We start from the raw sequence: 24,150 nt of genomic DNA on the forward strand, positions 1-24,150 counted from the left end.
AAACTGAATATTAACTCCTCTAGATGAAATACTGCTATCTGTTTGGTATGTGGCAATAATCAGCAAATCCAAACAGGCTGTTGTATATATCTTACAACGGTCCTTAAAGAAAAGTTTCATCCATCCTCAGCATCATAAGAAAAGGGGACATGTATGAGTGCATGGACTATAATATGATATTACTTGGTATTACAATAGTCACAACTTATGAGGCTTAATGAGCAGGTATAAAACTGAAAGACAAAATATACATCCAGTTACACACCCTATCCAACAGGAAACCATTGTCTTATCCCCTCAATTTACCAGCTTTCTACTGCAAGCCCACAGTGCTGGGTTTGACAAAGAAAGAAGAGCTTAGTGGAAAAAAATCCAGTGAAGTAGATTGAGGGAAAACCTGAAAGTGATAATTGAGTTGTTATGTCCTGGAAAAGGGATTTTGAAGTGCCCTACCTTCAAGAAAGCCTATAGGTGGTTGACATGAGGTTTTGCAGAGCTCCAGAGTGAAAATACTCAGCAGTTCTTTTTGGAGATTTTTGTAAAAAGACAGCAGGACTAGAGAAAGGAATACAGATCAAAGAGAAAACACTGCCTTAGCAGGTTCCTTTCCTGCCACATTTGGACTCTCTTTCTGCCAGTGGATCTGGTGGTCACTGAAGCTTACACAATATGTGGTGTATAAAACTTGTGAAAAAACAGCTTCCCCTCTACTCTGCTTTATTTTTCACGGCTACATGCACTTAAAATTTCAGAACTGTGATGCTAACACAGGCAGGGTGAGCAACAGTTCAGTAACAGAGGGGCCACGTGTAACAAACTTCTAGTCTGTTACAGGTGGCTGATAGGAGCCCAACTCCACCAGCAGCGTAAAGAATGGTTCAATTTTCTTCAAGGTCACACAGAAAGGAAGTGATTGAAATTAATAGCATTTTCATTCCTGTGTCACTTTCACATGCATGCAACAAATAAAACCTTACTCCACTTTCCATGGAAAACAAATGCAGGAAAATATTTAGCCTCTGTGTGCTCAGTATCTACATTAGACAGTGTTGAATTTAGCAGCCAAACAGTTCTGAAGATCTAGGCAGTTATAGGAGGAAAATTATTCTATTTTGTGCCTTCCTGTTGCTTGGTTTTCATCATTTATCCAACTCTCCTTGCACTTTCAGCCACTCTGATAACATCCCCTTTGCCTACACATGCAATACACAACCAGTTTGAGTTTCACACATCAGCCTCTCACATCTATTTTCTGACCAGCTTACTCTCTTGTACAGCTCATGTCCAGCTGATGCACTCCTTGGAAGCTGCACCTGCTGACTCTAGGCTGCTCCATGGGCTCTCTTGTGTATTTTCGTTTAAATCATGTGTCTCTCTACCTCCTTGTATTCTGTCTTCCAAATGGTGTTGAAAGTTCAGTTCAGCACTGTGAAGGACATAAAGTTGATTATACATATTTCTACAGAGTAAGCACGTCATAACTACTGCGGTCCTCAACAGACCATATTTAATGCCTGAGACCTTTTTTTGAACTTCTATAGTAAGTTTGACACACAGGAGGAAAAGGATGGCTTTTTCTACCTTTCCAGTGCTGAGCTTTCTCTTCACCTGCCTCTACACTGCAGTCAATGAAATAGCTGTGATAAGTTTTACCTTTGGCCATTCTGAACAAACATGCAAGGGAAATTAAGCAAGAATCAGGAATGGGCTTGAGTGGTTTAAGAGCAATAGGTTAAAGCAAAGAAGAAGATACAAGGATGGCCAAGCTTATTATTGTCTACTGATTTCAGTAACAGAATATGCTTCTGCTTTTCTGATTTCTACACAGTGATACATCTAATTTCCTTTATGAAATTTCAGGAATGAAATTAAATTAAATGACTGTGGAATGTCAAGAGATTCAGAGGTATATCAGTTCCTTTAATGTGTGGAAATATCTGCATTTTTTAGCATTTCTGCAAATACAGATGTTGAAATATAGCCAACTTCTTTATGAAATTGTACCCCAAAAATTGTGGCTTAACACTTTTTTAAACAGGTAACTGATGACTTCTTTAGAATGATTGAAATAGCCATTGCCTTGCTAAAACAGCAATTGTAATTTGACATCACAGGCCAAAGGGCCTGATACAATGGTCAGTGGAAATTTGTCTATATATTTCATTGCATTTCACCCAAGTTACTGAGAGTTTAGAAGATACCCAACTGACAGAGGAGAAAACTAATGTGCATCTTGAGTAGGGAACAGCACTAAAAATATTATTTCTTGCAACATGAGGTCACACCTGTGTGACTCCTGATCAAAAACACTTGAAACATTTAAGACATTGTCTTAAATTGTCTCAAAATACTGATTTTGTTTATTTGCTTGCATGACATTTTTAAATAGTTATTACATTACATCATATCAAGTTATATTTTGCCATCTGACACAAAGTTTGATCAGACAAGAAAGGAGGAATGAGGTTTTACCTCTTGGTTTGTTCCCTAAAAGCAGTGAGAACTAAATATCATTATTCAGCTTTCTCATTTCAGGATGCTTTCTGAAGTACACTGATCTGGAATTTCTCTTCTTAAAGGAATATTTTTTTGAGAGATTAGTGCCCTGAGTTAAATGTTGATGATTGACTTCACTGGGTTTTAATTATTTAAAGCATTTCTTTTCCTCTTTCATGTCCCCAAGGTCTTTTTTCTTTCTTTCCTGCTGTTTTTATGAACCTCAACACTTTTGTTTTCCCCTGCTTTTTTTTCACTTGTCCTTAGTTTCTTCTTTCCATATTCCCGTTTCTCTCTCATCTGACCCCTGCTCTGCTGGTGCCTTTCTCCTAGAGCCTCTCTCTCTACACACGAGCATACCTTTTTCTCTTTGGTACCCCATAACCCTCTTTTCTCTGGCACATACTTTCCCAGTGTTGCTTTGACCTCAGGCTGCTTTAAAATTAAAGAACCTCTGCAGCAGTACCAGATCCATCTGCTGCAAGCAGGTCCCTCTTCCAGTAGCTCCTGCCATGAGTAGCCCTGCCCTTGGGCTGCAGCAAGTGCCCAGTGGAGCCATAAGGCCACCAGCTGAGGTGCAGGTTGGTTTCATGCCTCTCTTGCAGGGAGGACTGAATTCAGCTGAGCCAGAAAATATAGAGACTAGAGGGAATAAAACTCATAAGGGTTAGAGGATTCTTATCTTGAGTTTTGGCTAGAGACAAAAGTTATATCCAGAACTGTGAAAAACAGCTCAATTGTAACAATTATGAAGACCTGGCAAGTCTGTACGTTTCAAACGGATCTTACCAGGGACTTCACACATCTCCCATTTTTTTCACATTTACTTTGTGTAATCTCTGCTGTACCTGCCTGATGCCCATTGTTCTGCTCCCTTGAGGGCCTTTTCTAGAACAGTGCATCTTCTACACTTCAGATCTATTCAGCATCTTGTAGGATTTCTGTCCCACATTTCTCAGGAACATTTTGAATGGGTGGGCACTGTTTGCAAACACTAGTTAATCTTGGGCATATGTGAATGAGGCCCTCAACAGTGGAGAAGAACAGAGTTCACTGTCTGTTATCTGATTGGGTTTTTTTAATGCAGCATTTGTCAAACTCCCCCACCATGCGGATTTTTAGCCCAGCCAGTATCACAGCTTTCCTTTCTCACTGGTTGCCACCATGGTGTCCCTTATGTTGCAGTAACAGGCTGTTCTGCCACCCGTTCCTCCGTATGTTAGCTGCAGCTCCCTTTGCTCCAAGATAATGACTACCAGTGAATAAAATTATCCATGTCAGTCCTTTTGCTTAGGTACAGTTGCCACTTGGTACCTATAAGCATCATCTCACGACCCTTGCCCAGACCAGGCTGCTGATTCCAGTGAACCTATGTATTCTTGTTGAGGCAACTGGTGTGACCAGATGGTACTTTGTATTTTCAAGCCTATTCATAACATTTGAATTGTTCTTGGAAGTCACACTGGGTAAAACCAAGGACACAATAATACCACTTCACTTCTTTGGAAAATAATTTTTATGTATAAATGAGAACGGCTTTTCAAAATTTGTTTCTGAAAATTCTGTTTATAAGATTCACAGACTTTTTCTTTTTTTGCAGCTCATAATAATAGGAATATGGACAAATAAGTTCCTCTAATTCTTGTCCTTTCTCTCTCTTTTTCTCTCCTTTTTCCTGTCATTACATTCAGATGATAGACATGATGTACTTTGTCATCATCATGTTGGTGGTTCTGATGAGCTTTGGTGTGGCAAGACAGGCAATTCTCTTCCCCAATGAGGAGCCTTCATGGAAGCTGGCGAAAAACATTTTTTACATGCCTTACTGGATGATCTATGGGGAAGTGTTTGCAGACCAGATAGACCGTAAGCAAGTTTATGATTCTCATACTCCAAAGTCAGGTATCCTACTTTGATCAGATGATGTCCTATTAGATTATGTGTGTTTGCTCAATAAATGGCTCTGGATAGAGGAACTTCTTCAATACAGAGAATGAACACAAAAGTATTTTTTCAGCTAGTCTTGGGGTGTCAGTTTCAGAACATGGTTCTGGCATCACTTTGCAATCATTTAACTGGAAATCTGTAATGCTGAATTATCATGTATGCAGAGAATGTTATAAATGTGTCCCTTTTACCAGCCTGGGGACAAGAATCCCCTTCCAGGCATCCAGCATGAATTTGGTGGTATACCTAGGACACAAAAGGTCACTTATTTTTTTCCTCATCCCTTGTTTTATTTTTAGACCTAAATACTTTTTATCTAACTTCATATTGATCATTGTGTCTAATAATTAGGGGTTAGACCTTTCAGCTCCTGTATTTCATGGGGATCTAATCCGATGAGTTTTCTTTTCTGTGTTGCCTTTGCAGTACCACATTTAAGCTAAACCTTGTGATGCAATTCTTCAGATCTAATAATTAGATCCATTTTTAGAATATCGCTGCATTTATTTTTAGAAGGCAAGACTGTGCTCACACCAATGCAAAAAGGAAAGAGCCAGTACTAAATGTATTATCTCCTTAGGATTCATCAGATAGGTGATCAGGAAAATGCTGGGTTTCTGTTTAGATTAAATCTTGTGGTCCCACTCATTGCATTACCACCAAAAGACAGAGCTGGTCATGAGAAATGATGCAGTAGATGACCAAACTAAGAATTACAAACAATGTCATCTTTTACAACTACTGTCACATAACTGATGTGCATCATTCCTGCTTAACTACATGTAAGTCTTGGCAGCATTTGGAAGTCAGTACTTTTTCCAGTGGCAGATCGCTTCCATTAAAGCTCTGCTTAGGATATTTTTTTCTATGTACCATCTTAGGAAAGGACATTATTTTCAAAATTTATTTGCTGTTTGTTCAGCATTGACAAAGTTTGAATGAAAAAAATAAATTATTTTTCCTGGGTTGATTAAAAGTAGTGAATGTATCTATATCATAAATAATGCTCCCAGTTGAATACAGTGTCAATATATGTATCCCATGGCAGGTATTTTAGCAGTTTCCTGTTAACTTCTCCTTCCTGGCTAGCACAGAATCATTATTCTGGATACAGATAAAACCTCCTTTTTATCTTTGCTTCCCTACTTGGTTTTCACAGAGGCAGCAAGACATGCAAGGAAGTAAGCAAATATCTATAATCACAAAATTTCTCACTATATTTCACTTTTTACCCAATTCCCTCATTTTAATCCTTTTCCCTTTTCTTTTATTTTAAAAAATTCATTCATTCCAAAGGTGTAGTAGTTGGGGATATAAAACTTTGTCTTGCTCTAAAATCATATTTTAGAGGGATAAAGGTTTGTACCATTAAAAGAATACTTGCTTCTACAAGGAGATTAATGTCTGTCCCTCTACAAGTGGCCATTTATTGACATTGTACTAAGTACCATTAGTAGTTACTAGTTACTAGTAGTAACTACCATTAGTGCAACAAACTTGGCAATTGGCTGAATAAAGTGTTCTTGTTGGTTTCTTTTAATGAAGGGCTGATTAAAGTTTACAGAACCCATAAATGTAAGAAACTGAAGGGTGTTTAAGTAAGAAAATTGTGCCAGGCTGCACATCCTTGCATGAGGATTTGTGATATTTAGATGCACAATATTTAAATAATGCAAAAAGATGCAGAGTGATTATTTCTGAAGCTTAGGGGAAGCAAAATTCCTGGTGGCCTAAACTCCAGGTTTAAAAATAGACATATTGTTTTTCTGCCTGTATCAAGGGAACTTGCAGTTGCAGCAAAAGTGATGATGTCAAAATGAAAAGCAGCACCTACTTCCTCCTTCCTGAGAGGCAGATGATGCAGGGAATTAGAATCTGCCACTCTTCCAGCACAGTTTATGTACAGTATGTCCTGTCTGTCTGATACTCAGTTGTCTCAAAAATGTTATCTGTGGAATAGACTGGCAGCACAAGCAATAGTCGGTGATGTTGTTGCACAATCAAAATGACCCAATGGATACCCAGAAGGTTTTACTAGTATGCTCACATTTTTTCACTGTTTAAACATTTGCTGTTGTTTATATTTTCCACACTGTTCTAAGCTAAATCAGCCACTGTACTCATGTTAAAAGTGGTACAGTGTTTGTACTTTCTCAAATACGATAAGCATGTTCTAAAATTGTTATGCTACATCTAAAATGCAATTTAACTTCATGGTTTAGAGCACTTTTTTTTTATAATCAGTATTATTTTAAGGAAAAAAAAAGGAGTTGCTTTGTGCTTTTGTTTATATTTTGGTGTTTAATATTGCAACATTATTAGCGAGCTTGGGTTTCAGTAAAAGTGCTGAATAACACATGAAATAGCATGTTTATTTGAGCCACTGTCCTGGGAATCAATTCTGGTGGTCTAAGAAATGTACAAAAAAGTAGGCTACGTTAACATCTCTAATTTACTTTTCTTAAGAAAAATTGGTTTTTTCTATTTAATTAATTATTTTTATTTTATTTGTGAAGCATGCCATTAAGGCTGACCAGATAATGTCTGGATCCATCTCATCAGCTGGCAGCCTCTTCATCCAGTGGGTCTACTCTGGTTTTTATTTCAACACACTGCTAAATGCCTTGTTCTACAACAGTGCATATTTACATTTTTTACCCATAGTTTCTGTATTCATATCATTTTTTAAGGAAAAATATTGCAAGCTGGAGTATGTGTTAGTGTCCTGTTGTTATGTGATCTCATCTTCAACTCAAAAGTGAGGACAGATTACATCCTCACTTCTGGGATTATGAACACATTTTTCAGTGGTGCTGTTTATTATCAGTGATGTCTGTAACTGCTACAAACCTACAAATTTCTGACTAAGAATCAGTTGTAAAGTTGGGCAGAAGGAGAGTAAATCTCTTAGCTCAGTGTTCAAATTTTCAGGTTAAGTCAACAAAACCAGCAAAACCACTCTAAGTGCTTCCTCTCAGACTGAGAGGTCTGACAGTTCATCTTAATATGACCTACAAGACTTGTCATATTAAACAGGTGTTCCATACAAAAAGATGTAGAACTAGACTGGTCAGCTTCAGTTATTCTTGGATGAAGAGAGTGTGAGAAGTGAGAATTACTGAATATACCTAAAACATGCTGAGGGAGGAACCACAGACAGTAACACATGCAAGAATGACCGCTGCTAGCAACGGGGTCATCCTGGGTTCCTGGTGCTCTTTCAGTCCCAGCTACCCATTAAGTCCACAGCCCAGCTCCATGTGGCTTGGGGAGTGGGGAACTAGAAAAGACAGACTTTACTATCACAGTGCAATCATAATGGTATTCCTCTAGGTCATTGAATGGGAAATTAGCAGAGTATGATCTCTAAACAAAGGAGGTGCAATTATAATTAATTAGACCATATTTTTCCTGCAAGTGTATCTAGATGTTCAGCTCATTCTATGTAGCTGATCTGGCACAGACAGAAGGTAACACATGCCACATTATCTACTCGGGGAGTTTTAGAAATTACATGAAACAGTCTTTGGAATTATATAAAGATCAAGGAATAGTGAAGTTACTATAGTATGCTATAATAGTCAAGCTACTTCATGGAAAAGTCCAACCAGTCCAAGTGAAACATCAATAATGACTGAAACCACCCTGAGCTATTGAGTTTTGACTTCGGCCTAGAAAACCCCAATTACCAACTATTGGGATTCAGATAAAGGCTTAGACCTTAGAATTTAAAGCAGGCAGTAAGCTAATCAAATTTATAAATTATTTAAAGGTCGGGAAATGAAAAATTAATATACTTCAGGAGAGGAATAATAATAAGAGCTTGAGAAATTGAAAAAAATTAGACTGATATCAATTATGTAGTTGAGTAAAGATATATTATTATCCACTGATAGCTGGGGGAAGAAGGAGAATCTGAATCAGGGAGCTGGTGATGGCACGTGCAACTGTCTCACTTTGAGGCTGTCTTTCCTAATCCGTCTGTGCCTTGCGCTGCCCAACGGGATCCATGGGGCAGCAGCCAGCCATGTAACTGCTTCAGTGAATGCCCGTCTAGAAGTGGATTTCCTACAAACACTGTAAAATCTCTCCCTCAGTTCACCACACATTGGCACTTGTGCTGGCAGTTTTAGCCAGGAACATTCATAAGACAGTTCTCACCTGTGAAGAACTTTGTTTTCACCTTACAAAACTATTCGCCCCTCCAGAATACTATGGACACAGAAGTATATAAGAAATACTGAAGTGGAAATATGAGTTTGTTGGTAAAAAACATGTAGGTAGAGGAAACAAATGCCAGCTTGGGAAATGGCAGTCATCTGTAGAAAATGAACATCAGAGCTCATATTTTCCTGTATTCAGAAGGCTAAGCAAATGAACCTGCTGTTAATCGACATGGCTTCTGGGAAGTTTTTCAGATTTTCCTGGTGTCTCACAGGTTGGATTTCCATCTGGATTTTCTTACCAGCTGACAATACTTCATGTGCCATATGGAATCTGAAGATCATCCTGAATTGTATTTGTTTCTTGTGTCTGTTTCTGTTTTGGAAGAACCTACCTAGTTTAAGAGGAAAAGATCAGACCTCTTTCTCTTTCAATTGTATTAGAGGAATATCATGTAAACAGAATGCAATCATTTTAGAAGATAAGAGACCCTTATATACAGGTTTTAACTATTCGATGATCTTCAGAGGAAACTGTAATTACTACAAAAAACTTTTTAAAAATTCTTTAAATTTCTTAATCTCTTAGATCTGTTTAAATTTTATAATTCTTGAAAATTTCTTAGTACAAATGAAAAATATGTACTAAACTCTTTATGACCTTATAGGCTGCATGCTTTTCATGACTCAATAGGAGCTTCCTACTTGGCCTGTCCTTTGCATGGACCATTCTGGAATTAGAACAAACAGAACAGCTCTGTACAAAACAGAATAAGTCATGTGGCAATGCTTTTAATGTTGTTAGACAAAGGTAGTAGATAAGATTTTTGTGCAGACTACAATCAATTTTGAAAGCCACTCTGGGCTGGATTGCAGCAATATTCCCATATCTAGATCTCCTGATGTTGTAATTCAGGTTCTATTTGGCTATTTTTAATGGGGGAAGAAGGAGAGTAGGAGGAGGAAGAAAGCACTAGAGTGAAGAAGAAAATTACAGGGATTTACTATAAATTATTATTAAAATACCAGCAGATTGAGGAGATCCTTCAAAGTCACGTTTAATGTGGCCTGAGTCAAGAAGCAACATGGAAGGTCAGGATGCTGTAGTTAAAGAAACTTTCTTTAAGTAAGAGACACTGTTCAACTCCATGGATATTTCTACTGATGAACAGACTAATTCTGTGAAATTCAGTGTTCTCAGGTTTTAGTGTTTTCTCCATCAGTGAAGAAGAGAACAACTTTAGGAAGGCCACTTAATTTTTTTTTGGATAGGGGCTGGCAGGTTTGAATATTTACCAGCCTGGTAAGCTGGTTAGGCTGCTTAGACATTTCGTTCAGAAACTATAAAACACTTTCACATCCTTTGCGTTCATTGTGGGTCAAAATTGGAAGATGCCTACGTACTTATAAATAGGATGATGAAAGTGCATTAAAAATAACCAGACTTGATTTTTTTTTTAATTGGCTTTTGTTATTTGGTTGCACTTACTTGTTTCCACTTTATTTAGAATTGTGAACACAGGAAAGCATCCCTCAGTTTATTGTGATTTCAAACAAATTAGAAGTTTTCATCAAAGGCAAAAAGCTGTTCAGTGACAGATCTGTTCAATTTCCCACACCTGCTTTGGAAGGGTGCAGTTGGGGGAAGAGTCATGATGCAGAAACTCACCAGCATCCTTTCCCAAGCCCTCCACCCAACATACAGTAAAAGTGAGCAGTGCCCTTGTCATGACAGTAATTACAGCAGGGAAACTAATTCTTCCGGAGCTCTGCCTCCACGTTAGGCCTGAAACCCACAGCAGCTTGAATTACTTTCAGGTTTTTTTGCAACTGTTTCCTGGACAGGAAGGAGGAAGGGTTAGGTATGTAGCAGGTAAGGCCCAGCAGGAAACTGTAAACAGGAGTCAGGAAGGAAAAGTAAGCATGGAGATAGATTGTGAAAAAGGAAACAAAGAATGCAAAAAGTATGTACATCTACAGGCGTCAAGATGCAATGTTTGAAAACTTTGTGAAGTTAATTCATATAATTGAAATTAAAACTCCAACCATTTACTGTTTTCTAAAGCCTAAATTCAGGACATAGTATCTGAACTTTATCCAATGACCTGTAAGTATCAGAGCTGTTGGCTTTCTCAGTTACCTGAGATTGGCATATCGTTATGCTACCAGAATTTGTTTCTTCAGTAAAGAATTTCACTAGAATTAAGTATTCTGTGGTTTGTGTTAGAGCAAGGCTATAATGTAAAACATATGAGTCAAGTTTGCATACATGTTAATATTGTGCTTTGAAATATATTGCAATATATTAATGCACATATTACAAAAATTACTTCATTTCTCCAAAAATAATTTTAAAAATTTAATGATGTTACACATGAAGGATGGCACAGATTCCTCAGGGGTGAGGCAGAGTGCACACCTTTAATTAATAGTGGGGGGGGGGGGGAACCTTTTAAAATAAATGTCATAGTTTAAACATGAATGATGTTCAATGACATGCCATGGAACACAGACTGCTGCATTTTTGGACACACGTCACACGTTTTCTCCTGCAGCTGAAGATGTGAAAATTAAGTGGTGGCTTAGCTCTCCATTAGTAAGGCAAGAAATTAATATTCCTGTGTTATTTTAAAACTGCACCCACAACAAAACATGCAAAAGAGAAAAAGCCAAGCCAAGCTTCAGGACAAACTGAACCACAATGGGTATATAGAACAGACTGTGGGAACGTGTCTACATAGAAAATCTAATTTGGCTATCACTGTGTGGCATAAACCAACAGAGATTACCAACTTGTGAGCAAGGAGACCTGGAGAAATACTTCTTGTCTTCTTAACTGGGTTTTGGGTTTTTTTTCTAGATTAAATTCTATGGTTTTACAGGACAAATGGTATAGTATATTTGGAACCAGAGTTGGAGCCGAGTTTTTGGTCTCATTTACCTAAGGTTTGAAAAATGCTTTTCAAAATTTTTCTCATTACTTGGTAAGATATTATTTCTTCTGTTTTCAGCACAAAAAAGGACAACAGCTTTCAGATACTGTGATTGTTCCATCACTGCTGAAATCATGATGGGTTTTGGTACTTTGTTGTATTGGACTTTGTACATCTGACTCAATATATGAGCAAGTTAATGTTTCCACACAAGGAGAGATGTAAGTTTCACATTGAGTGCTGATAGCAAGAGGTGTTGAATGGTGCAGTTTCTTCTGGGTGAAGGCCAAGAGCAGAGAGCCCTGCGCCCCCAGCACCTCACTGATGGTATTTTGAATGTCTAAATGAAACCACTGCTTGGAGCAGTGTGGAAATAGCCCTGTGCTAAAATGATGAGCAAAGTGATATTTACTGAGAAATGAAGAATTCGATAGTCTCAGCCTGCTCCAGTAATAAAATGTGGTTTTGCAAACAGGAAGGACTGGTAACACCATGTGACCAAACACAATGGACCTGATAGTAAAAAGCAGTCTTGCTTGTATTTGACTCGGGGATTTCTTTTTCAGTGAGTTGAATATTTTTGGAGAGGTCATGTAGTCTTGTGTCGCATATAGCTACTATAGTTCTGTGTGTAATAGGCTAGTATCTACGTGTAGTGCTCAAAACAACGTACCAAAATCACACATAATGCAATATGATGGCCAGTACAGGCATCCACAAGTGAATGTCAAGCTCAGTGAACCAAGTTCAGAGGAACATTTTTGAAAAGATGCAATGGTTGTTACTGGAAATGTGGATTTGTTGCCATACAATGAAATTCTACATATGGCATCATCAAACCTCATTTTCCATGAAGTCAGTACAAAACCCCCACTGATATCACTAGGAACTGAGCCAGTGCTGAGCACTTTGGAAGTTCTTCACTTAAACTTCATTTTGATGGAGATGAGGGGAAGCTAGCTGTAGTGCTGTGCAAAATTCATTAAGATGGCTATGTAAGGATGTATGTAAGCAGCTGATCTATGTAAGCTCCTGCTTCCATTATTTTCTTGAAGAGCTGATTGTGAAGATACATAGAACCACCAGGACTGAAGGTACAGAGACATAAACTGAACCCATGCTTGCACATGAAGATTATTCACCACTGCACATGAGGGCATATTAAAACACAAGCAGGGAAAACTATTTCAACATGTTTTCTCTCCCCTTGTTTCAGTTCTACAACATTAATACCGAGAACATTTTGATTCCAATGTATTTGTGGAAGAAACAGGTGGCATCTCTGCTGCATACATGTCCCTGTACCTGGTTCAGTAAAGACTCGATAATCTTCCCCACTGTTTCTAGGCATGCAGTCAAGAGTCCTTAATAGCAGAAAGTCATTATGAGTATGTCCTAGTGGGGCTTGAGACAGTGCAGTGCTCACAATAAATGTCTACTCTTTCATTTACGTCCATAGACTTCCTTTTCCTTATTTATCACATCCTTCTCTATCAATAAAAAAAGACAACGTTTTCACTTTTAAAGGAATAATATGCAAGCTTTTTTGTAGGATTAAACAATTCAATAATTTCATTTTCACAGCCACTAATTGCCACCAGACTACCATGTTATTTTGTATTATATACGCAAACAGGCAGCTTACTTGCACCAGGCATGTGTCCTGAGGGAAATATCTTGATAACCCATGGTACATAACACACAATGCAGCCTCTAAAATCTGTGATACCAAGCATAAACTTCTGAGAGGAGGATGTCAATGCCATTGTTATTTGGAAGATGTTGCCTTGGCAGGCAGGCCATTATAAATATTTCAATATTTCTGCAAAAACTACTGAAAAGATAAGATTCATTCCCATTTTGGTTTTTTTGTTTGTTTGTTTGTTTCTAAATTTTGTTCCCAGCACCTTGTGGTCAAAATGAAACCAGAGAAGACGGCAAAATTATCCAGCTACCTCCCTGCAAGACAGGAGCATGGATTGTTCCTGCCATCATGGCCTGCTACCTCTTGGTAGCAAACATCCTTTTGGTGAATCTTCTCATTGCAGTTTTCAAGTGAGTGACACATTGCAAAGTATAGGCTTGGGGAAGATATATATTGTTCACAGCCTACAAAGACTGCTGAGCTTTGACTTTGGCTGAGAGACATTTTCCAAGGATGTAAGGGGGAGAGGGAAAGAGGCTTGTCTCCAGGAAACTAAGGAAATGCCAAGTCTTTCACATTGTGCTCATTTCCAAGGACAGACACCTAATGGGAACCAGGGCAAAGAAGCCAAATAAGGCTTAGTTATGGCATCATTAATTCCCAATAGGGAAAACAAGAGTAAAAAATACTTCCCTATCTCAATGGGATGTTGTAAGACTTGGGGGTTGTACAGCACAGACCTTTACAGCCGTAAGGTACTTCAAAAAGGCTGATTATCAGCATGCTTTGCCTCTGATAAAAAAAACCCTCCTCTTTTGTTCTGCTTCCTGTTCTTATGACAAGGAAAGATTTGCCAGTGTTACTGAAATGTATCTAGTTATGATGCTGTCACATCATCTTGGGCAAAGCACCCCCAAAACCATTTCCAGTCTGATGTTATTTTCCTCTTCTTGCCTTCTAGCAACACGTTTTTTGAAGTCAAATCTATATCGAACCAAGTTTGGAAGTTTCAAAGGTACCAGCTCATCATGACATTCCACGAAAGACCTGTTCTCCCACCACCTCTGATCATTTTCAGCCACATGACGATGATATTTCAACACCTCTGCTGCAGATGGAGGAAGCATGAAAGTGACCCTGATGAGAGAGACTATGGATTGAGTAAGACTCAGATAATGCACAAAGGGGACTTTCCAATGCCTTTCATAATGTGTAGTGTTTGACATGCATGAAGTCAAAGCCCAGCACCTTGATAACCTTCCCAGCAAACTAACAACTCTCACCTACAAAAACGTTACCTGAACAAGTTAGTTTTGCCTGATTTGGCCAACCCTTCATTCTCTTTGCAATGTCAAGGAGGCTGTGTTTTTCTGGAACTATTTGAGGTTGTTGCCTGTTTGCTCCTTCAGAGCAAAGAGGTTTGTTTTGCTGTTACTTGAGGTCAGTTATTGCTGGAATTCTTCTCACCCCATCACAGTTCCAGCTTTATTTTTGAAAATACGGAGCAAACAGCTCATGCCTCCCCTGAGCACGCTTTTTGCCTAGATAAGCTTAGAGATGGTAAAAGGCAATTTTGTTTACATAGTCTCTCCTTGACTCTGACTCAGACTGGAGGAGTAGCTCCTCAACAGGCTTTAAATGAAGTCCCATAACCATGATGGAAAACCTGTCAGATTGTTTTGATAACACTTTTCTGTTCTCTATCTAACTCTTCAAGGCAGAATATCTCCACCTTGGCCAATGTACATGCCAGAGGCAGGGAGCTGAGGGATGTGTATCTCTTCCCAGCATTAGCCCATGCCACAGCCCACTTTTCTGTGAGGAGGGAGCAGGAGTCACGTGTGGCACTGGAGATGCTACCAGCCGGCTCTCCTCCCGCTCCCATCACACTGCTGCCTGCAGATGTCACTGCTTGCCACGTCAGACAGACCCCTGTATGCTCAGACTCTTTCCTAAGAGTCTGCTAATCTCATTATATGTCTGCTGGGTTACGGGTGGGCTTTGGCTTTCACCATCTGTCCAGGACCTGACCAGCAGCTGTGTTTAGATCTCATGTAATCAAAACATATTCACGTTTGCTCAGCATTTACCTGGTTAAGTGCTTCTGTCTACAGAACCATATATAACTAAAACCACTAATTTAGTAATTAACAGCATCTATCTCATTTCATATCAAAATGCCACATACTTGCTTATGAAAATTAAGTCCATGAGTTTCACAAATAAGTTTGTAGTTAGTTTGCATGTTAATATTTGCCAAATTTTTATTTCTCAATTTTTTTCCACAGAACTTTTCATTACTGAGGATGAATTGAAAAAGGTCCATGATTTTGAAGAGCAGTGCATAGAAGAGTATTTCAGAGAAAAGGATGACAGATTCAACTCCTCCAATGATGAAAGAATCCGTGTCACTTCAGAAAGGTGCACTTTTTTGTTCTCATAAGTTGCTCTGGAAATATGTTTCTGTCACCAGCCTCACTATTTCTTTTTTTCTTGTAAAAGGAAATTAAGTAGTTTTGGTAAGTCTTAATTAAAAAGTAAAGTGATAAAATGTGATGAGTTTATTTTCTCTTTTTCTGGATTTTTTGTGTTGGTGGTTTTTTGGTTGCTTTGGTTTTTTGTGTGTGTGGGGGGTTTTTTGTTTGTTTTGGGGTTTTTTTGTTGGTTTTTTTTTGGGGGGGGGGTTGTTTTGTTTTGTTTTGGTTTTTGGTTGTTGTTTTTTTTTGCTAAAGAATATGTGTTCAAGGCTGGGCTAGGTGTGGCTCTGAGGAACCTGGTCTAAAGGGAAGGTGACCCTGCCCATGGCAGGAGGGTTGTAACTAAATGATCTTTAAGGTCCCTTCCAACCCACATCATTGTAGGATAAGTTTTGTAAAAGGGATCTTTTGTCCAGTTGTATTAAAGTATAACCGATGCAGTGAGAGGCACCAAGTATGCTTGCATTTCAGTTCTTAAAACAGAAATTCAGGGCACAAGTAGTCACAATAAAATGGGAGTAAATTAGAGTTCCTCAATGAAAAACATTACTTTAGAGTTTATCTGTAAGTGACTCAGATAAGAAACAAGCCTTATTTTCAGGATAGCCTGGCTAGGTAAGCTAATTTCATTAGAACCAATAGCAACATGGATTTTAAATGGAATAAGACATTTCACCTAGAGTAATGCACAGAGGAAAAAAGAAATACAGTAATTTAGTAGGAGTTGCTAGTCTTCAATTTCAAAGGATATTAGAGGGGAAGATGGTAAAGTATGGAATGGCTACCTTGTAAAGGATGGTCAAGTAATCCAACATTCCTGGGTCTGGAAGAGACAAATGAGGGATGAAATTATAGAGGTCTATATAAGTGTGAGTGCAAGGAAAGGGTGAGCAGAAATCAGTTGTTTGCTGTCACACTCAGAACAAGCTATAGGGGAGTAACAGAATAATTTAGCAGGATCCTGGATTCAAAATAAACAGAAAGTGGGTGATTCTTTTTTTTTCATGCAGTAACTATGTAAAAGAACAAATTTTTTGAAAGATGGTGAGGTCTAAAAGAAGCTGATGATGTCAGCTAAAATGCTACATGCATTCAAAGACTAGACAGGCTTGTGAAAAAGAAATAGTCCAGTAAGGACTGCTAAATACATAGAGATCATGTTGAGCACATAAAGTTCCTGAGCAAAAAAAAATTAAAGACTGAAGAATATATGGGAGGAAGAACTACATATATTTCAAAGTAATATAGTAGATAAATTGGTCTGTGATCCCGTGGAGTACCTTTTTTTCTTGTGTTCTGATAGTTTGGTGGCCACAGAACTGAACTGAAAAATCAGAGATGCAGGTTCAAATCTCTGAGCATAGCTTTTTGTTTGGTGGCCAAGGAAGGAAGAGGTATGTTTGAAGACCTGTAAATAAGAAGTAATCTAGTTGGGTCCTCCCCTACATCATGCAAGTGCTGTAAGACCTTGAAAATAAAAACATAACAGTCTGTCTTTTCATTCTGTGCTGACCCTCTTTTATAGGAAAAGAGCCCTTATCTCTAATTTAAATGAGAAGATTAAACCTTGTTCCTGAATCAAGTTCGTGAGTATGAATCCTAAGTGAAGACAAACACCTGAGCCTCACAGAGAAATAGCTCTTTAAAAATCCATTTACCTTAGCCAATAGTTTAACATGGAGACTAGTGTGCCCCAGCTCTGTAAGAGAGATCCAGGTAGAGACCCTATGGGGTACAGAGGTCACTCTCAGGCCAAAACAATCGTCCCAGGTGAATGCAGTTCTTATTTCATAATAGGTATGAGGAATATTTAAAAGATGCTTGAGGAATCAGGGCTATCTGAGTATCATACATAACACATTTTAGAAATAGGAAGCCTGGGTCTTTTATTTTGCCTGGAGTCATGACCAAGTCCTCTTAAATCTAAACCACTTGTCTTGGTTCCAGCCAGGGCAGGGTTAATTTTTGCAGTAGCCAGGAAGGGGTAGGAGGACCCTGAGATTATTTGATACCACGTTATGTCATTGCCAGGGGCAAGGGAAAGGGACTCTTGCTTCTTAGGAGGAGGGATTCCCTCTGGTCAAGAAAACATAACGGATGGAAGTCTGGTATTGTTTATTGTCAGGGTCTTTTCACTGCAAATAATTTATCCTCCTTCTCCTTCTCCTTCTCCTTCTCCTTCTCCTTCTCCTTCTCCTTCTCCTTCTCCTTCTCCTTTTTCCAGCTTTTCTTGTAATTTTGTTGCTGTTAGTGTTTATTTTCTTCTTTATTTCCAGTAAGTTGTTCTTACCTCAAACTTCACCTTTTGTGCCTCTAATTGAAGCAGGGGAGGGGAAGTGGCAGCATGGTTTCTAAATTGGAGAATACCTTGCCTAAACCATGACAACACTAGAATTATTTTTGTAACCTGTGGAACATTCAGATATGTAAAATCCAGACTGGCACTTTAGAGTTTCTCTATACAGTTATCATTGCACAAGTAACAACATGCAGAGCAAAGAAAGCAGAGAAGATGCAAGACTATGGTTTCTCTTCCAATGTCCAGTCACTAGCCTGTAGTAGTAGACCAAGTATAAGACCCATGTTAGAGCCATGAGATATCACTTTAGTCATCTGTCCAATTAAGCCAGCTTTATGTGGTGTAAAATTGAACCAGAAAACCCTGGAAATGTGAGTGAAGTTCTTCCCAAAGACCTTTCATTTACAAGAAGCTGAGCATGCTGTTAAACTCCAGAAGGGAAGGGTTGGGACAGGCCCTGTGTGACATAACTGCACCTGGACCTGGACCCGGACCTGTCACTGCCTTCCCTCGCCTCTGTGCATATGTGGTAATGCTCCCCTCTGCTTGAGCATCTGGGTTCATCAAAGGTCCTGCAAGGAGGAAGAACAGCTGCACACCCTGCATACAAAGCCCTGTGTACCTGGAAGCAAGAGTAGGGGGCTAGCACTAGAGGGAAATGTAAGATGAGAACAGAGTTTTGCTTCGAGCCTCAGTGGGTCACAGAGACAGGTTAGGGGCTCAGGAAATCAAAACAAGAAGAGATCCTGTGCACTGATGCATTGACCTGGGGATCAATGAATGATTTCAGTTGTGCAGTCAAGGGCTGCGCTGGGGCAGGACCACAATGTCTTGTGTGACTCACCTGCAATGAGCTTCAGCTGATACTCTCACCTTGGGATAGTCCACCCTGGCATTCTGTGGGCCTGCCTCAGTTCAGGAATCTCCTTACTTCTCTTGTAACAACAGACACCACCAAAGTCTTCATATTTGATGTCACCATACAGAATTCCTCCTTTACCTGATCACTTCACATTCAGAAATTAAAAGCATAGAACAACACTTGATGTTTGTCTTTCCTTGACCTCAGTGCTAAGCAACTGAGAGTAGCAGCTGTTGTTGGGAGAGTGGGAACTACAAGCAAAGTTTATTAAAGAAGCCCTGCTTCTTCTGTCTTCTGACTCTGATGGGAAGAAAGAACTCCACTGTGTATTTAAACTCCTTCAAGAAAGGGGTCTCAATGAAGATCAGTCCTTCCTTAGCCTCAGATTTTGGCAACAGTTTAAATTTAAGGAATAACTTTGTCTGGCAAGTTCTAATGACGGCAAATCAGATATATTTGTATAAAAATAAATTATTTATTAAACTGAGAAAAGATAACAGATGGAAAATCTTAATCAGAATTAGTTGTTATATAGTATAGCTATAGCTATATAGTATATAGCTATAGCTATATATATAGTATATAGTATATATAGCTATAGCTGTATAATAACAGTTAAAATAGTGGATTAAAGCATGAAACAGTGCACTATATCAAGCTACCTATATTAAAGCTAGCAAAAGAAAGAGTATTGATTAGGAGTCAAATGCAACTTACCACTGAAGTGATGATAATGCAACAAATACCTTCACTTAACCCCTGGGGAGTAACCACAAAGAAGGTGGTTACTCCTATTAACAGGAGAAACTTCACACTTTTCCAGGAAAATGTATACAAGATTTCTACTTTGTGAAGGGTTTTTGTGGCTTTTGTAGTTGTAAAGTGAGTGGCTGTCAGTCAGAAATGCAGTCTGTCTTGTCAGTTCTCTAAGATTTTTATTGGCAGTTGGGAGATGCTAGACCAGTGACCATGGCACCAAAATCACTTTTCAAGATTATACCCCCTGAAATACAAGACAGCTTGTCCTGTTTGAGTTATCTGACTGGCTAGCAAACAACAGATTTGGGGGTTGAGATGCTCTGCTACAGAAGCCCACACTCTGGGATTTCACACAAGCACTTGGTAGTAGTATCAGGTTATTGATACATATCAGATGAAGTTATAGACTAAGTGGAAAAATATAAAGCAATACAAGGCTGTAAGGTGTTTCCCTTGAATGCATTTATCAAAGTATGCATAGTGAATCTCCTGAAGACATGTGAGGAAAGCTAAATTGGATAAATTAACTTCATTGTAGTAAAAGAATCACGACCTTTTGTGGAGACTATTTCTTTCTAATCACTGTGTTGCATCTTGACCAGAACAAAGACGTGTAATATGATCAAAAAAGACTGCACTGTTTTTCTTGATCTGGCATGAAGTCACTGAAACAATCACTTCAGTGAGCATTTGTTCCATGTGAAGAGGTCTCAACTCTTTCATACCTGTGCAAAACCTCATGTTGCTTTCAAAAGGAGCAGGGTCACATCATAACAGTATTTGAAAAGTAGATAAGCTGGTTAGAGCAGATATTATTATGTCATCTTTGGTACTCTGTGGTATCCATTAGTACAGCACTTTATAATCTACAGTGCAATTACACGTACAGCATCTGTGTGGATGATGACATAGCTATTATCTTGATTTCAGAGCTGGCAGGCTGAAGTGCACAGAAATAGCTTTGTGTTGGTAAAAAGGACTGACCGTATCAGGCCCACCCAGACATAAAAAATGACAGCAGGAAAGGTCTGTGACTCTGGTGGCATCTCTCTGTGGTCATAAAGAGTTAAGTGGTCTTAGGCTCCAGCGGGAATGCAGCCATGACAACCCAAGTTCCTTAGCCAGGAAAAACCACTGCACCCGGGAAAACTGGCTGGCTGCTTCCATCAGCACTAGATTACCAAAAGATGTCAGGCAAAGTACCCTGTTACAGGCTTGGGATCTGCTGTCTATGTTTTATTTAAATACAGCCATTCCACAATCACCTATCAGAAGCTCAGTGGTATCTCTGTAAGTGGCTTTCATGCCAACGGTCCTCGTGGTTTTTGAAAAGGATTTTGAAGTATGAATGATGTCTTAGAAAAGGATTTTGAAATACGACCGATGTCTTAGAAATGGACCTAGGTCAACAAAGAGACTTGTGAACCTAATTCTACTATTCAGTTAAGAGGTCTACCTCTGAAAAGAATGCCTTACTCTCATTAAAGAATTCTTTTAAATAAACTATTGATGAGCTAATGTGCACAGGTTATATAAATAAAGAAACCAAAATGAATTCCAGCAAAAGTCATAATCTCCCAAACCATAATTAAAAAGTCTTACTGCAAGTAATATAAAATCTTGGTCTGAGTTTTCACTTTGTTATTGAATATTGTCCTGGTAACGTCCACATTTGTTTCACTATTAGAAATGTTTTGAGCTTCAGCAGCACACCTTGATGCATGTTTTACATGTAGCATCCTCTTTTTCTCTTCTCATTCTGTTAGCATGGCTTGGCACTTTCCAATACATTGAATAACACATTGAATAATACATTGAATAATACACTTTATAATACATTGAATCTTGCTGCAAGGAAAAGCACAGGTGTGAAGGAGGAATCATAGATGGATATTGTGAGATTTGCTAAAAGGTTCATACTTGCTGCTGAATACATATGGAGAAAATAATCCCAAAGCAAAACTTGGGCATTCTTATTTTGAAACTATGTTTTAATTCAAAACTATTCCTAAAGGAAACACAAGTCAGGCCGTCTATTCACTGAGGGCAAGAACATTTTCCCAAGAATATGGGAAAACAGAAACATTAAGGTATTTTAAAAACCAAATTAGGGGTGTATCTCTCCAGACCATATCCTCCTGTGTTCTCAGTGTTTGGCTGATGTGATTTTATCATGTTTCTAATAGGCTCTCTCCCAGAACATGGTTGTTCTATAGGGTGAATGACTACAGAACTGAACATCGAATACAAGAGAATATCATAATAGAATAAATATTTGTTAAACATTCTGGAGTAGCTATATATATACACATATATATATATATATATATAACTAAGGGTGCCTAAGTATCTTTAGGGTTGGAGGAGACCATCGTCTTTCAAGCTTTCTTTTTGTGAATAAAATTCTATAGTCAGGGCTCATGAAGTGCAAACACATGTATGCATTTTTCAGTTACCCTATGCACATCTCTGGTTACCTGTGGTTTCCAAACCCAGCCTGCTCTGTGCTTATCTTGTTACATTTCTCTCTAAATTTTCCACACTATCAATGCAATCACATTTGTCATCAATTCCATAGCAACCAAGAGACCACGTAACTCAAAAGTCTCTCTTTGCCTTGTCTGATGCTCTGTGCCACTGACAATAGCTGCTAGATCCCATCCAGGGAAGGCAGAACAAAGGTATTTTTCTAGGTTCTCCTGGTTGTGTTCAGTAGCATTGCATAGGCCTCACGTGAATGCAAGACACAAAACTTACCTCACTATGGACAGTTCCACTTATAGACCAACTGGATATGTTTGTATTAAAAAATATTTCACTTGTGTACAGGTGTCAAGACAGGAAAGAAAAAACAAATCAAACCAAAACAACAGCAAAAATAGCAACAACAACAAAACAACAAAACCACAACCAGATTATCCAGTCAGCTTTAAATAATGTTATAAATTCACTCCAATTCTTGGTAACTGCTGCTGGGGTGAAAGGTTTTTTGTGGGATGTAATCTGAGCTATAATTGTCCAGTAAAATCCAGTAAAATTTTTCCTTATGTCTGACAGCCCTAAAATTGCAATGTTTTATCTGTTCATCTTCTTGAAGCAGTTCTTATAGGATCTGACTGTGGGGTGAAGGACTCAATTATTGGCTAATAAATATTTCAAAAGTATAATTGCTTGTATATAATAGTAGTTTATATGAGTGAAAATTCAACTGCTTCCCATATAAACTGCTCTCACTGTGGAATTACATCCTATACTTGCAATAACATTAATCTTTTTTGTTGGAGAAGCTGGTAGAACTAGAAACAGACTGGTGCCTAAATGATAATGGGTAGAATGAGATTCCTTGAAGCTACCAGCTCATTTCTTAACAGTGATTACTTGATCATTTGTCTACTGAAGACTGATGATAGTAATACAGTTGTTGCCGCACGTTTAATTTCTTGTGCTTGTGCCTTCAAAACTCACAGGCTTCACAGGAAAAGCCTGTATTTCCTAGGAATGTGAGACTTGCTGTAGGGAGCTGAGTCACACTCCTCCCTGTCCTCTCCTCTCCTCTGTGGGCAGGTTCTGTTGCTCATCACCACAAGGTAGTCAGGCTTCAGTGTTTTACCAGAAAAAGTTCTAAGCATTAGGTAACAGGGCATTAGTGCTGTCCAATATTCTATTCTTTGCTATAACCTTCCCCTCTATGGAAATGAGTGGTTATGGTGTTGTCAGCTCCAACTCACTTGTCCTGATGAAAAAATAACTAGCAGGAGTATAAGATGATATTTACCTCATCAGAAATCCTGACAATGGTTTGTGTGCCTAGTAACTATGGCAGTGTGACTAGTAATACTTGAGCATGAATTGCACTAACTGGAAGAGAGTAAGAGACCTGTGATGAAAAAGAGTGTGAAAATTTTACCATTTGTTGTCTTTTGCCTCTCTGATCATTTTTGATGTCTACAGCAGTGGGGAAAAACAGAATTATAATCTATCAGACACAGAGAACTACATAAACTTGTGGCTTTTAATACTTCTTCAATGGAAAGTGGAAGTCCCAGAGTGTCAGAGGAATTACAAACAGACAAAATAATTATAGAAATTTCTTATGTGTTACAAGCAATTTCATAATGTAAAATTTTCAGGCTCTATAAATCCTTTAGAAGACACATTTTAGAAGTCAGAAAATTTAAGTGGTTAGGAGCCACTTGCAAAAATCTGTACACAGTTCCCTAAAAATTGAAAATATTTTAAAATGTGACAGATCAAAGGTCTAGAAAAGACATACTAAAGTTTAAATTAAATTAAGTTTAAAATACTGAATCTTACATTCAATTATTACCTGTTTTTTTAATCTAACTTTCTTACTTATATATTATGATAGCAGCTGAAAACTAACTTTAAAATCCATCATTTCAATTCTTAAGCTATGAACAAAGACTACCCAAAGTCTTTGTTCATAGACAAAGCACTCACAGTAATGGAGCAATCTTAGTTCATGTTCCCTGTTGCACACTGTATTTGGCTTGATCGGTGTTTCTCCTCCTTGCAGTATTCATGAATATTTAACTCAACATTATATAT

General features: G+C 38.4%; 1 protein-coding gene across 2 annotated transcripts in view; it reads left to right on the plus strand.

The window, feature by feature from the left end:
• Positions 1–24,150, plus strand: part of TRPM3 (transient receptor potential cation channel subfamily M member 3) — a 373,625-nt gene that overhangs the window by 341,744 nt on the left and 7,731 nt on the right. For both annotated transcript variants that reach the window (XM_039719170.1, XM_039719179.1), the window contains 4 exons: positions 4,188–4,362; positions 13,444–13,594; positions 14,146–14,345; positions 15,473–15,605. In XM_039719170.1, coding sequence (XP_039575104.1) covers positions 4,188–4,362; positions 13,444–13,594; positions 14,146–14,345; positions 15,473–15,605 — 659 coding nt within the window. The remainder of the gene's footprint in view (positions 1–4,187; positions 4,363–13,443; positions 13,595–14,145; positions 14,346–15,472; positions 15,606–24,150) is intronic.

Source organism: Passer montanus, unplaced genomic scaffold (genome assembly GCF_014805655.1).
Source record: "Passer montanus isolate IOZ18808 unplaced genomic scaffold, ASM1480565v1 scaffold105, whole genome shotgun sequence".
Lineage (NCBI taxonomy): Eukaryota > Metazoa > Chordata > Aves > Passeriformes > Passeridae > Passer > Passer montanus.